At 33.2% G+C, this 16511-nt stretch overlaps 1 protein-coding gene across 2 annotated transcripts in view; it reads left to right on the top strand.

The window, feature by feature from the left end:
• EEA1 (early endosome antigen 1) overlaps nt 1-16511 on the top strand; it is a 138577-nt gene that overhangs the window by 103461 nt on the left and 18605 nt on the right. For both annotated transcript variants that reach the window (XM_004459819.3, XM_012525662.4), the window contains 3 exons: nt 6049-6379; nt 8037-8138; nt 15664-15858. In XM_004459819.3, the coding sequence (XP_004459876.1) occupies nt 6049-6379; nt 8037-8138; nt 15664-15858 (628 nt within the window). The remainder of the gene's footprint in view (nt 1-6048; nt 6380-8036; nt 8139-15663; nt 15859-16511) is intronic.

The following is a 16511-nucleotide window of genomic DNA, read 5'->3' as shown; positions in this document are numbered from 1 at the left end:
ATACTTTGTGTAACCATGCTTCTCCCTTACCCTGCCCCCAAAAGAGAACATTTTCATCACCTCTGGAATTTCCTTGTTTGCCCATCTAGTTAATAATACCTTACCATTTTTCCATAGATAACCACAGTTCTGATTTCAATCTCCATAGATTAGTTTTTTGAACGTCATATAAATGGAATCATACAATATGTTCTTTTTTGTGACTAGCTTTTTTCATTCAATGTAATATTTTTCATTTATCCATGTAGTTGAGTAAATGCTGATTTTTCATTTTTATAACTTTTTCTGCAAAATGAATATATAATTTATTCTTTTGTTGATGAACAATTTTGTATTGTTTCCAGTTTTTAGCTTTAATGAATGAAGATTTTGTGGACATTCTTATATAAGTATTTTTGTGGATATATATATTTTCATATCTCTTGGGTAAATGACTAAGAGATTGTTTGGTCATAGGAGGTAGGTACATGTTTAACTATACAAGAAATTGCCAAAATTTCCCCAAACTGGTTGTACCATTTTATACCACCTCTAGGAATAAGTCCTCTTGCTTCATGGCCTTGCCTGTATTTGATACTGTCCGTCTTTTTAATTTTAGCTAAGTATGGAGAATAAAATGGTATATCATTTGGTTTTAATTTGCACTACTCTGATCGCCTAAGTTCAGTTTGTCATTTTTTCTTCTGTGTTTAATGTTTTTTGCCCACTCTAAGAAATTTTTGCCTATCCTTAAAGTTTATGAAGTATTCTCCATGTTTTCTTTTAGGAGTTATAGACTTAGCTTGTACATTTATGTCTAGAATGTACCTTAATTTTTTTGTGAGGTGTTAAGTAATGGTGCAGGATCACCTCTTTTCCATACATTGATGAAGTTGCTCCTAAACCATTTATTGAAAGACCTTCTTTTCCCCATTGAATAGCCTTGCCATTTTTTTCAAAATCAATTCACCTAGTTAGTGTGTGTGTGTTTGTGGATTTTGTTTTGTTCCATTGACCTATGGGTCTAAATGGTTATCCTAACGGCAGTACCATACTATGTTGATTTTTGTAGCATTATGGTAAATCTTGAAATCAGATTATATAGTTTCTCAAACTTTGTTCCTTTTCTTCAAGATTTTCTTGTCTCTTCTTTTTTTCTGTTAATAGAATTTTTTTAGAGCAGTTTTAGGTATACAGAAAATTGTGAAGAAAATACAGATAGTTTCCCCTTTCTTCCTCTTCCCAACCCTTTACACAATTTCTCATATTATTAACATCTTGCACTGAGGTGGTACATTTGTTACAATTGATGAACCAATATTGATGTGTTATTAACTAAAGTCCATTGTTTACAGTTTTATGAGTTTTGATAAAACATAATGTCATATGTCTACCATTACAATAGCATATGGAATAGTTCCACTGTCCTGAAAATGCCCTGTGCTCAACCAAGTTATCCCTTGCCCACATCCTGATCAATTTGGGGAGAATTGACATCTTACAATATTGAATCTTTGAATCCATGAAGATGTTGTAACTCTTCATTTATTTAGCAATATTTTAGCATAGCGATCCTGCACATCATTTGTTGAATTACTCCTAAGTGTTTTGTTTATTAATGCTATTATAAATGAATTGTTTTTAAAATTTAATTTTCCAGTTTGTGGCTAGTATAATGATAAAATTCACTGTTATACATTGACCTTTTATCCTTTAATCTTGCTAAATTCATTTATTAGTTTTAATAGTTGTTTTGTGGAGTCCTTGGGAATTTCCAAGCAGCCAATCACGTAATCTGTAAATAAAGATAATTTTTCTTCTTCCTTTCCAATCCGTAGGCCTATATACCTTTCTCTTAACTTATTGCTGGCTAGGACCTTCAGTAAAATGTGGATGTAAATAGTAATAGCAGACATCCTTGCACTCTTGTTCATATTGGGTGGGAAACATGAAATATTTCACCAAAAATCTGTGGATTTTTTCTAGATGCCCTTTTTTACATACTGAGGATGTTTCCTTCCTATCTAGTTTGCTTGCTGACATTTATTTATTTATATCATGACTGGTTATTGAATTTTGTCAACTTCTTGCTATGCATCTATTAATGTGATCATGTAGTTTTTCTCCTTTTTATGGTGAATTATATAAATTAATTTTCAAATATTAGGACAAACTTTCTTTTGAACTGGGATAAATCCTACTTGGTCATGGTGTATATTTATTTTTTATATATTGCTAGGTTTAATTTGATAATTTCCTAAGAATTTTCATGCATGGACCTAATGGTTTGTAATTTTTTAATATCACTATGAAGTTTTGGTATAGGGTAATCTTGGCCTCAAAAAGAAATTGAGAAATATTTCTTCCTCTTCTACTTTCTGAAAAAATTTATATGTAAGTGGTATTATTTATTGCTTAAATGTTTGATGGAATTTACCAGTGAACCATCTGAGCCTAGAGTTTTTTCTCTGGGATGCTTTTTAATTTAGGGTTTGATTTATGTAATAGATTGAGGGCTATAATGATTTTGTTTTTTTCTTCAGTCAGTTTTCATAATTTATGTCTTTCAAGGAATTTGTTAATTTCATTTAAGTTTCACATTTACCAACAAAATGTTGTTCAAAATATTATTATACTTTAAGGTATATAGGGGCTGTGGTGATGTCCCTCTTTCATTTTTAATCATGGTTATTTGTGTTCTCTTTTTTCTTCATCAGTCTAGTTAGATATTTATCAATTTTAATCAGTTTTTTTAAAAACTAGCTTTTAATTTCATTGATTTTCTTTGTCCATTTTCTATTTAATGTATTTCTCCCATTGTCTTTATTATTTTCTTTCTTAGATTTACTTTGGGTTTAGTTTGCTTTTCTTTTTATAGCATCTTAATGTGAAAATGTCTATATGGCTGGTCCACCTTTTGCAGTATCTCTTTTTTTTCTCCTTACTCTCTTGATATTCTCCTTGAATTTTGAAAATGCTAGATCTAAAATTTCTGGCAGATGGTAGGTGAGAATCTATTCTAATAAAATCAATATATTATGACAGTTTTTCAACAGATGATATAAATTGTCTTGAGGAAGGGTACCTTTTTTCTAATTTGTATAAGGTGCTAAAAATAGGTTCATGATAGCCTTGCAGGTAATGGTGGATTAGTTTAGTCAATATTAGGATCTATAAGATTAATTGGAATATGAAATTTCTAGTGAATCAGGGGATGCATTCATATAGCCAAGTAAGTGTTAAGCTTACACATCTTTCCTTCTCTCTTAAGGTAGAATCAGTTTCTCCTCCAATCCTAGCTTGTCTTTGATGTTGATGCTTGACTGGGGTCCTGTCATGGGATCTGCAGTGGACACATAACTCACCATAATTTTAATGGTTGAAAATCAGTTCCACTCCAGTCATCTGTATCTCTTCATTTGGGGTGTGTGACTGGTCACATTCAAGTAAACTTTGTCTTTATATTCCAAATAGGCTGCTCTAAACAAATCAACAGCCTTAGCTTGAGCCAAGGGATGAGTGTCCTTGACTATTCCAGTAGTTAAGGCAGAGGCTGAGAGCCTGGGAAAAGTACCCATCAGGAAGAAGAAATAAAGTGCATCACAGTTGATGATGATGAAGTTGTTTTACACCTTCATTATTTCATCCTTATTTTGAGATGTGACAATGAAAATTTTCTTTTTCTCATCTCTAGTAAATTGGATCCTGGAGGTGATATAGAGATGCATTTAAATGGGAAGATATAGAGATGTATTTTGTGCCCCAAATAGCATTCCTTCTCACTGTAAACATCAGAGTTTCCAGTGCCTAGGTGTTGGGAAAGCACATCTGAGTTGTCCATCATCCACTGGGTAGTCCATCGTAACCTCTAGATCCTTGTCATCAGTTCATGTAGATCACCTCTGAGTTAGTTCTTGTTCTCTTCCCCAAGGCCGTTATAGGCCCAGTGGTTCTTTTCAATACCTGTGTTTGAGCTCAGTGTTCAGAAATCACTCAGAGACTTCTACATCATTTTGGGGGTAGGAAAACCTTTAAGATTAAGATCTTTCCTGCTTCATGTAAACATTTCTTCTCTGAGAGCTTTTACATTTCTAGAGTACTACTTAGGAAAGGAAAGCTAGATCCCTCCTACTCCTATATCATATAAACATATCTAGAGTTCGGCTAAATCCCACCCATGAGTCCAGGTACAGAGAGAGTAGAGTATAGGGCTCCCCTTTCTCAGGGCCCACCTACATTTATATACCCAACTCTTTCCTTCCAATATACATTGCACAAATGTTGTATTTTCATTTCCATGTAGTTCAACATATTTTCTAATTTACCTTGTGATTTCTTCTTTGTGATGCATGGGTTAAGTGGAGTGAGTTGTTTGTTTTCCAAATATTTGGAATTCTTCTAGGTATCTTATTATTTTTGCTTTCTAACTAATTCCAATGTGATCAGAGAAAATACTCTGTAAAATTCAAACTTTTGAAACAGTGTCTTATTTAAGATCCAACAAACAGTTCATTGTAGTTAATTTTCCATGTGCACATATATGTACTGTGGGTTGCTGAGATAGTGTACTATAAATATAAGTTAGGTCAAGGTGGTTAATAATGTTCTAATCTTCTATATTCTTGCTCTTTTTTCCTCTGGTTGTCCTATGAATTTCTGAAAAGGAGTATTAAAATTTCCAACCATGATTGTAGGTTTGTTTACTTAAAAAATAAATAAAAAGTTTAATAACCTTTATTTCTGTTTTGCCTTCTCTGCTTCATATAATCTTATGATTTTACAATCATTATTTATTTATTTTGTCTTTATTTTTTTAATGTTACATTAAAAAAATATGAGGTCCCGATATACCCCCCACCCCCCTCACCGCCCTTACCCCCCTCACCCCACTCCTCCCTATAATCATTATTTATGAAGAACTTAGGTAGCACAGTAAATAAATATATCAAGTTCTAATTTTATGGTTACTTAACAGAAATGTTAACTATATTAAAATGGTAAAATATTATTTTGATGACTTTTCTTTTTTAGAACTTTAAAAATAATGAGGCACAGTATCCTATGTACTTAAGTCAGCATCTTTTCTATTTTTTAGAAAGTAAAAGTAAGCGTCTGAGACTAAAATTTGAAAATTTGCAAGGTATAAATACAGTTCTGTTTTGTATTAATACTCAATTTCAAATACGTGGCTAATATATCTTTTAACAACCTTTTAATATATTTTTGAATTTGTAATGACTATAAAGTACCTTGGAAATAGTCTGCACTCTATAAATGTTATTAGCTTACATATCTGTTTTTTTTTTCAATTTAAAAAAATGGTTGATCTTTAATGTGTTTTTTTCTGAGTATTATGCACCATTTCTTTTATGAAAATAAAGAAGTCTACATTTTAACATTTCTGAAACTATATCTTTATTTCCTAGTTCTTAATAGCTTATTTATCAGGTATAGAAAGCCTATGTTAAGAGACAAATGATAGCAGATCTCTTGTATTAATCTGCTAGGTGCCAGGATTAAAGTAAGTCATTTGCCTTTCCTCTATTTTAGAAATAAAATATTTTTTTAATCCTTTTACTTTGTTTATTTCTGGGTTACTTTAAGAGATTTGAAGTTTAAGACCTACCAAACACATAATATGTTTTATCTTCCAAGCAAAGGGGCTATGTTCTTGGGAGCTAAAACAAGGAATAGAGTCTTAAAAATTCATAGAAAATAGAAAGGGCTTTTTTTTTTTTTTTTTTTTTTTTTTTTTTCGCTAAGGCCAGAGGGTCTGCTGTATGCACAATTTTCTTTGGGGTCCCATTATGGTGGACATGACCAGATTAAGTGGAGGTTAGATGGTTTTGGCTTTACTACAAACTTATTTGACTTGAGGAAAATCATCTTCATTTGTTAAATTATAAGATCAAATGACCTAAGGCATTTTTTCAGTTGTATTGTTTTATGAAATTACATTATTATTTGACTTCTGAACTGTGTAAGAAAGCTTCAAAAATCAGTAATAATTATTAATTTTAAATGGCAAATGATGCATTATTTTAAAAATATTGTTTCTAAAAAATTTAGATTATCCACCACAAAATTGGATCTGCAGAAAAAATCTGAAGTCCTTGAAAATACTAAGCAAATGCTTACCAAAGAAGAGGAAGAAAAAATAATCCTTAAACAAGAAATTGAAAATTTAAGTAAAGATGCAAAGATCCAGCACAAAGAATTGAATAATAGAATTCAAACAGCAGTAACAGAACTACAGAAAGTGAAGATGGAGAAAGAAACTGTTATAGCAGAGCTTTCTGCAACCAAAGAGAAATTATCAAAAGTTTCTGATTCTTTGAAAAACTCCCAAAGTGAATTTGAAAAAGAAAATCAGAAAGGAAAAGCTGCTATATTAGAATTGGTTAGTTGTTTGCATTTACTTTCTTTAAGGACAAATAATTTTATTTAAAATGTTTTGATTTTCTGCTTAATTCACTGTAAACTTTTAATTCTACGTTATAAGAATTGAAAGAGTTCTTATGAGAAAAGAATTGGGTTTACTTAAACTGAGAAATGGACAGTTCAAGGTAAGTGCTTAAATATAAATTTGTGTATATATAATGGCTTCAACTTATATATGCATATGTACATACACACATGCACATACACAAACACATATACATACATACATATGTTTATGTATTGTGTCTTACTTTACCAGGACTACCATAGCAAATACCACAGCACAGACGGGGGTTGGCTTAAACAGCAGGAATTTGTTGTCTCACTGTTTTAGAGCTAGAAGTCCAAAATCAAAGTGTTGGCAAGCCGTGCTTCCTCTGAATCTTAGAGCATTCTGATGGTAGCTTCTAGCAATCTATCAATCTCTGCTTCTGTCACATAGCCATCTCTCTCCTATTTCCTACAACTCCTGCATCCAAATATCTCTGCTTTTAAGGGCTCCAGTCATATTGAAATACAGCCTACCCTGATTCAGTTTGGCCTCATTTTAATAGGGTCTTTGAAGATCCTATTTATAAGTATTAGGACCCCGAGATTAAGACTAGAACATCTTGTAGGGGACACGATTCAGTCTATAATAGTGTGTGTGTGCGCGCGAGCGCGCACAAGTGTATAATTTTCTAAAGGCCAAGGACATTTTCAGTTGAATATAACAATCCTTCTCTATTGCTGGTATGATGCTAACTAAATTTTGGAGATATGTAGCATGTTTATCCCCAAGGACACTTATACAGAGAATACAACCATTAGTTAAAATGATGTTATTCATTTGCCTGAGAAAAGGAAAATAGACCAGAAAGGTTTTGATGACTCTTTTAATTCTGTTACTATAAACTTTCTAGTTCTTTATCAAATATTCAAAACCCCAGAGAATGTTATATTTTTGAGACTCCATAGAATGTATAAATCTATAGAGCAAAAACTTGCAGGCTCAGGAAGTACTTAAATGTGACTGTACTCTCAGAAATCTTTTAACACAGAATAGGAAAGAGTAACAATGAAAGTAAAGTTTGTCTGCTCACAATATCAGTAAGAATATCATAGTTCAGTAGATTAAAATAAATATGTGATATTAGCATGTTGCCTTTATGTTCCTTTCTATTTGGAGAAAAAATCTTTAGTCTGTATGGTATAATTATTTTTTATTTATTGTTTTAATGTTTTCTTTTTCTTCCATTTTCTTAAAGCCCATTGTTCTACTCTTAAGGGTATGATTTAATTATAATTAATTATTAGTATGCATTGTATGTGTGTGTATAGTGTAAAACTATTAACTTTATATTGTAGTCTCTGAAAGTGAATATCAACAATCTGAGGGAATAAGAGAATAGAATAATTGCTCTTTATATGTTAGCAAGTTGATCGATTATGGCAACCTTAGCTTTTTGATGTCCCTCTCCCTTTGCTCTTGTAATAGCTGCTTGATTTTGTTATTGAAATAGATAATCCAATCTTATCTTAGCTCATCACTGATTCTAGTTTATTTCCTTGTGTGGATGTTACAAACTTACATAAGAAACTTCTTAAACTTACAAGTATTTTCTATACTTTTTAAGGAAAAAACTTGCAAAGAATTAAAGCATCAACTTCAAGTACAGAGGGAAAGCATGTTTAAAGAACAGAATGACCTGAAAAAGTCACTTGAAAAAGAAAAGGAGGTAAGATTTTCTTTTTTCTGTAACATAAAGCATGTAAAGCAGAATATGACCTTTATATTTTCAAAATATTTAAATATAGTTTAAAGGGGTTACTTGTGTTCTGCTTACTACTAAAATGATTGAAGCTATTTAATAATTAAAGGCCCAAATAAAGGAATATAATTAGTAAAGGTTGAAAATTGAGCCAACTTTAGAGTAAAAATTAGATAATCTCAACTAAGGACTATTACTGTGGTTGAAAAGAAATATCTTGATAGATTTTCCATAGAAATGACCTTTTTTTATTTAAAAAAATGTATTGAAATAAATCATTCATACATGAACATACATAAACAATAAGTGTACAGTAAAAGTTGTGAACTTATAAAACAAACATGCATAACATCATACAGGACTCCCATAGATCACCCTCTCCACCACCAATACCTTGCATTGTTGTGAAACATTTGTAACAAATTATGAAAGAGCATTGTCAAAGTATTACTGCTAACTATAGGGCATATCTTACATTTGGTGTATTTTCCCCCCATCCTGTCCTATTATTTTGTTGTTGTTGTTCATAATCAATAAAATTTACCTAAAATGTGTGATCAGTGTCATTTATTATAATCACAAAGTTGTACAATCATCACTTCAATCAATATTAGAGCATTTTCATTAGTACAGAAAAAAGAAGAAAAAGCAACAAACAGAAACCAAATCACTGTCATACCCATATGTTAGCACTATTAATTACAAATCCTGTGATGTGCTTTCACCATTTCTCTTCATTTCCAAACAACTTTTTACCAATTTCGCACAAATTAAGCCTCAGCTTTACATTCTCTAACCACATTCTTTTCTTTGGTGACTTATAGTCTAACTATTAACTCCATGAGTTTAAACAATATATTTAGTTCATAGTAGCGAAATCATACAATATTTGTCCTTTTATGCCAGGCTTGCTTCACTTGACATAATGTCCTCCAGGTTCATCCATGTTGTCACGTGCTTCATGATTTCATTTCCTATCACAGCTGAATAATACTTCATTTTGTATATGTACCACATTTTGTTTATCTGTTCATCAGTTGATGGATACCTAGGCTGTTTCCATCATTTGTCAATTATGGACATCGGTGTGCAGATGTCTGTTCATGCATTGTATGGTAGTGGCCTTGCTGGGTCACATGGTAGAACTATATCTAACTTCCTTAGTAACTTCCAAACAGACTTCCACTGTGGCTGTACCATTTTACATTCCCACCCACAGTGAATAAGCATTCCTGTCTCTCCACATCCTCTCCGACATTTGTAGTTTTCTGTTTTTTTTAATAGCGGCCATTCTAGTAGGTGTGAAATGATATCTCTTTATAGCTTTGGTTTGTATTACCCTAGTAGCCAGTGATGTTGAACATTTTTTCATGTGTTTTTTTGCCATTTTTATTTGTTCTTTAAAAAATCTCTATTCATGTCTTTTGTCCATTTTTTAATCAGGTCATTTGTCTTTTTATTGTTGAGTTGTAGGATCTCTTTATATATCCTGGATATTAGACCCTTGTCAGATATGTGATTTCCAAATATTTTCCCCATTGAATAGGCTGCCTTTTCACCCTCTTCACAAAGTTCTTTGAGGCACAGAAGTGTTTAATTTTGAGGAGGTCCCATTTGCCTATTTTTTCTTTTGTTGCTTGTGCTTTGGATATAAGATTTAAAAGATCACTACCTACAACAAGGTCTTGTAGATGGTTCCCTACATTATCTTCTAAGAGATTTATGGTTCTGGCTTTTATGTTTAGGTCTTTGATCCATTTTGAGTTGATTTTTGTATACAGAGTGAGATAGGGGTCCTCTTTCGTTTTTTTGGCTATGGATATCCAGTCTCCCGGTGCCATTTCTTAAAGAGATGGTTCTGTCCCAGAAAAGTGGACTTGCTAGGTTTATCAAAAATCTGTTGACCATAGAGATGAGGGTCTATTTCTGAACTCTCATTTTGATTCCATTGATCAATGTATCTGTCTTTATGCTGTTTTAACAACTATAGGTCAGGAATTTCAAGTTCAGGAAGTGTCAATCCTATGACTTCCTTCTTCTTTTTTGGATTTTTTTTTTTTAGCAATTTGGGACGCATTTCTCTTCCAAATAAATTTGGTAATTACCTTTTCTATTTCTGTGAAGTAGGCTGTTGGAATTTTGATTGGTATTGCATTGCATTAAATCAGTTTAGGTAGAATTGACATCTTCACGATGTTTAGTCTTCCAATCCATGAACATGCAGTGTTCTTCCATTTTGTTAGGTCTTCTTTGATTTCTCTTAGCAGTGTTTTAGTTTTCTGAATACAGATCCCTTACATTCCTTGTTAAATTATTTCCTAGATATTTGAGTCTTTTTGTTGCTATTATAAATGGATTTTTTCCCTTGATTTTCTCCTTAGCTTATTATTATTGTGTAGAAACACTGTTCAATTTTGCATTTCGATCTTGTGAAGTGCCACTTTCCAAAACTCATTTATTGGCTCTAATAGCTTTGTAGCAGACATTTCAAAAATTTTAAAATATAGAATCATGCCATTTGTGAATAGTGAGAATTTTACTTCCTCTTTTCTAGTTTGGATGCCTTTTCTTTATTTTCTTGACTACTTGCTCTAACTAGAACTTCTAGCACAATGTTGAATAACAGTGGTAACAGTAGGCATCCTTGTCTTGTTCATGACCTTAGACAGAAAACTTTCAACCTTTCCCCATTAATTACATTGTTGGCTGTGGGATTTTCATATATACCCTTTATTATGTTGAGGAACTTGCCTTCTATACCTATCCTTTGAAATGTTTTTATCAAGAAAGCATCCTAGATTTTGTCAAATGACTTTTCCGCATCAAATGAGATGCTCATGTGATTTTTTTTCCTTCGATTTCTTAATGTGGTGTGTAATGTTAGTTGATTTTCTTATTTGGACTATCCTGGTATATAATTCTTTTAATATGCTGTTGGATTCATTTAGCAAGTATTTTTGCATCTATGTTTATAAGAGAGGTTGGTCTGTAATTTTCTTTTCTTATAGTATCTTTATCTGGCTTTGGTCTTAGGATGATGACTTGATAAAATATGTTTGGCAATTTTCTCTCCTTTTCAGTTTTTTTGAAAGAGTTTAAACAGAATTGGTATTAATTCTTCTCAAAATGTTTGGTAGAATTCACCTGTGATGCCATCTGGTCCAGAACTTTTCTTTGTTGGAAGATTTTTGCTGATTGATTCAATCTTTTTACTTATGATTGGTGTGTTGAATTCCTGTATTTCTTGTAGAGTCAATGTAAGTTGTTTGTTCATTTTTAGGAATTTGCCCATTTTATCTAGGTTGTCTGGTTTTTTGGCATACCATTTCTCATAATATCCTCTTATTATCCTTTTTATTTCTGTGAGGTCACTCATTACTTCCTCCCTTTCATTCTTAATTTTATTTATTTGCATCTTCTCTCTTTTATTTTTTGTTAGTCTAGCTAAGGGTTCGTCAATTTTATTGATCTTCTCAAAGAACCAGCTTTTGGATTTGTTGATTTTTCTCTAGTTTGTTCTTGTTGTTCAAAATTTCAGTCATATATTCTCTAATGTTTATTTCTTTCTGTTTGCTTTGGGATTGTTTTGCTGTTCTCTTTCTAGTTTCTCCAGATATTCAGTTAGGTGTTTGGTTTTTAGCTCTTCTGCTTTTTAAATGTAGGCATGTAGGGCTATAAATTTCCCTCTCAGTATTGCCTTCACTGTATCCCATAAGTTTTGATTGTGTTCTCATTTTCAATCATCTTGAGATATCTCTTACAATTTCTTCTTTGACCCACTGCTTCTTTAGGAATGTGTTGTTTAGCCTCCATATATTTGTAAAATTTCCCCTTTCCTGCTTATTGATTTCTAGGTTCATCCCATTATAATCAGAGAAGGTACTTTGTATAATTTCAATCTTCTTAAATTTATTGACCTTTTTTGTGGTCCAACATGTGGTTTATCCTGAAGAAAGACCTGTGAATACTTGAGAAAAATGTACAACCTGCTGATGTGTGATGTAATGTCCTGCTTATGTCTGTCAGGTCCAGCTCATTTATCATATCTTCAAGTTCTCGGTTTTCATGTTGATCTTCTTTCTAGTTGTTCTATCTGTTGATGTGAGTGGTTTGTTGAAGTCTCCAACTATTATTATAGAGATATCTATTTCTCCTTTCAGTTTTGCCAGAGTTTGTCTCATATATTTTGGGGCACTCTGGTTAAGTACATAGATATTTATGACTGTTACTCCTTCCTGGTGAATTGTCCCTTTTATTAATTTATAATGGCCTTCTGCATCTTATCATTTTTTTTGAATATAAAGTCTGTTTTGTCCAACACCATATAGCTACCTTTTCTCTTTTGACACTCTTGGTGAAATATATATTTTTTTCCCAGCCTTTTACTTTCAGTCTATTTGCATCCTTGCTTCTAAGGTGAGTCTCCTGCAGACGCATATGAATGGCTTGTGCTTTCTTAATCCATTCTGTCAGCATATGTCTTTTGATTGGCGAGTTTAATCTATTCACATTCAATCTTATTATGGTATAAGCCTCACTTCAACCATTTTATCCTTTGGCTTTTGTATGTCATATCTTATTTATTAATGTCTTTTTACCCTTTTGGTAACTCTTTCTGATAATCTTTTCTTCTATTCTCTTCTCCAAACCTCTGTCTCTAATCTTTTCTTTCCTGACTGCAGAACTCCCTTTAGCATTTCCTGCAGAGCTGGATTATTGTTTATGTACTCTCTTAGTTTCTGTTTATCTGTCAATACTTTAAACTCACCATAATATTTGAAGGACACTTTATCTGGATAAATACTTCTTGGCTGGCAGTTTTCCTCTTTTAGTACCTTAATTATATCATACCATTGCCTTCTTACTGTGATGGTTTCTGAAGAGAAATCCACATTAAGTCTTCCTAGGCATCCCTTGATTGTGGTATTTCACTCCTCCATTGCTGCTTTCAGGATTTTCTCCTTATCTTGGGCACTTGGTGTTCTGGATATTATGTGTCTTAGGGTAGGACTATTAAGATTTATTCTAGGGAAACGGACTTTGGCCCAGTGGTTAGGGCGTCTGTCTACCATATGGGAGGTCCGCGGTTCAAACCCCGGGCCTCCTTGACCCGTGTGGAGCTGGCCATGCGCGGCGCTGGTGCGCGCAAGGAGTGCTGTGCCACGCAGGGGTGTCCCCCGCGTGGGGGAGCCCCACGCGCAGGGAGTGCGCCAGTGAGGAAAGCCGCCCAGCGTGAGAGGGGAGGGCAGCCTGCCCAGGAATGGCGCCGCCCACACTTCCCGTGCCGCTGACGACAACAGAAGCGGACAAAGAAACAAGACGCAGCAAACAGACACCAAGAACAGACAACCAGGGGAGGGGGGGAAATTAAATAAATAAATAAATAAATAAATAAAAGATTTATTCTAATAGGAGTATGCTATGCTTCCATAACACCTATATATATGTGTTTCAGGAGAGTTGGGAAATTTTTGGCCATTATTTCCTCAAATACTCTTTCTGCTCCTTTTCCGTTCTCCTCTTCTGGAACTCCCATAACATGTATGTTGGTGTGCTTTATGCTATCGTTCAGCTCCCTGAGCCCCTGCTCACTTTTTTTCCCATGCTTTTCTCTCTCTGTTCGCTTTTCAATTTCAGTTGTTCTGTCCTCTACCTCACTGATTCTTCCATGATTTCAAATCTGCTGTGTGCCTCTCTTGTATTTTTGACTGCACTTATTGTGTCGTTCATTCCCATAAGCTCTGTTATTTTTCTATCCAAGATTTCAAATTTTTCTTTGTGCTTGCCCAGTGTCTTCTTAATGTCTTTTATTTCTTTAGCCATTTTGTCTTTCAGTTCCATAATTTGTTTTAGGAGATTTGTATGAACCTCACTGATCGTTTGTTTGTTTCAAGCCCTGTATCTCATCTGGAGCTTTGAGTTGTTCCTTTTGCCTGATTCATATCTTCCTTTTCTTTAGCATGGCTTATAAATTTTGCTTGTAATTTTTTGCTGATGTCTAGGCATCTGGTTATGATGCTGAGTTTACTCTCATGTTCCCATTTCTTTCTTTTGCCTAGGGATTTACTATTAAGTAGCTGTGTGCTACCACTGTTCTTTTGATTCTTGGTTCAACTTGTTCTGGATATTTAGAATTGCCTTTATTTAAGTGCTCAAACAGGCTAAGGACCCAGTAATGGGATGCAGGCCAGTTTCCATGGGTCTTGGAGAGAGAGGCAATAAAGGCACTTGATTGCCTCTTTATTTTTCCCTTCTTTTCATGCACTTTTCTGTTATGCCAACAGATGGCACTCATTGGCAGACCTCTCAGCTAAGACCCCAGATCCTAACCCCACCCAGGCAGGCAATTAAGAAGTAATGTCGTGGGGGGAAGGGAGGTGAAGCCTGGCAAAAACTTTCTCTTGCCTCGTTTTGGGCAGGTTACCTTAATCTCTCTGCTTTTATTTCCTCAGTAAAATGGGGCCAATAATAGATTCTATATTATAGGGTTATCGTGAGAAATAAGGGTTAATATAGTTCAAGGGCTTAGAACACTGACTCTAACGAAGTAAATTCTTACATGATAAATTATTATTTTATCTTCATTGTTATTGTTATACTATCTGACTTCAATTTTGCACAATATCTCCCTATGCTTTGTAGATAAGCTGAGGCAGCTATATATAGTACTGAAATATTTTCCAAAGTAACTTTGGGAGCAGGTGTAGCTCAGTGGTTGAATGTCTACTTTCCATGTATGAGGTCCCAGGTTCAATCCCCGGTACCTCCAAAAGAAAACAGGTAATTTTGAATATGATCAAATGTTCAAAGTAAGTTTTAATGAAATATGCTTAAAACATGAAAACATCACTTTGTCTAGAAGGGCAGAAGAGAGTAGTAGAAGGCAGAAAAACCTTAATGTGACTTCTCTAGGATGTCTTATTTTGTATAAAAATATGTCCTAGTGAATTGTAAAAATAAGGTCATAGCAAAATACACCCCCACTATGAGATAATTGTTAAGCAGTATAGTGTCATCAGGCACATGTTTTCCAAAAATGATTTTAGTTTTATCATAGTTAAATGGAGCTTTTCTTTCTGTTTATCTGGGGGCAACTGGACTCAGTAGCTTCTTGAGAATGTTCTTGGAAGACAATAGACATTCCAGCACTCTAGAGAGTGATGTTGATATTCCTGTTTTCTATGGTACAAGGATATAATAGTTTAGTTCATTTACAAGCTTTATCCAAATAAATAGCTATATAAGTTAAACAGGAAAGTGGGATTAAACAAATACTGAAGATTAATCCAGCATGAAATCTAATAGTGAATAGTGTCAGTTATGGTGTCAACTCACTCTGTGAGTGCAGTGATTTTCTTTTGTATACTATTGATTACCCGTGGCCACAGATTCAGTAGTTTTTATCTAGAATTGTGCCTGACACATAGTAAGTACTTAATGAATGTTTGAGAAATGATAAAATGAATGCCAAGCAGCTTTTATTTTCTTTTAGACGTCTCATCAGATGAAGGTGGAACTCAGTTCAGTGCAGGGGCAAGTCATACAGGCCCAGAATACTTTAAAACAAAAAGAAAAAGAAGAAGAACAACTTCAGGGGAACATAAATGAGCTAAAGCAATTGACTGAACAGAGAAAAAAGCAAATTGAAGCACTCCAAGGAGAAATTAAAATTGCTATTTCACAGAAGGTATTGATATGTTTACTTTTAATGGGAAGTAAAACTTTGCAATTAAAATAGTAATTATGAGTACTACAGATGAGTTGCAACATAGAAAAGTTAATATATGCTCAAAATTTCCTAAATGTATAAAAACATTTGATTATATGATTAAATATCTAATTTTGGATTTCCATTGAATATGGCCATACTGTCAAATTATTCTTATTTAAAATTCCAGCACTAATCATTTGTCTGTCTTTTTAGATGGACATGAAACTACATTTTTGTAAAATAATATATAGCTAACACTTACAATGAGAGGGAATAATTTATATAACATTTCTAGGTGTATTAGAAAGTTTTAAAGGAATTTAAAAAATAAATTATTCTTATTAAGGGAAATAATCAAGGACAAAAGTCACAAAATGTTTATATTTTAAAAATCAATAATGTCAACTTCATATAATTGTTTCATATTTTAAGTTACATCATAATTTCTATTCCCAAACATATTCTACTTTATTATTGAGTATCTGCTTTTCATTCTTAATTCATGTTTTTCATTCTTTCATTCTTAAATTTAATCATGTCTAGACCAAGAGTTGATTAAAATGATATGTACTTAATGCAAATTGTTGAATAACGTGAGTTTTTCCCCACTGTTGATACATGTGTATTCA

Source organism: Dasypus novemcinctus, chromosome 12 (genome assembly GCF_030445035.2).
Source record: "Dasypus novemcinctus isolate mDasNov1 chromosome 12, mDasNov1.1.hap2, whole genome shotgun sequence".
Classification (NCBI taxonomy): domain Eukaryota; kingdom Metazoa; phylum Chordata; class Mammalia; order Cingulata; family Dasypodidae; genus Dasypus; species Dasypus novemcinctus.
This window is presented reverse-complemented; position numbering and strand designations above follow the sequence as displayed.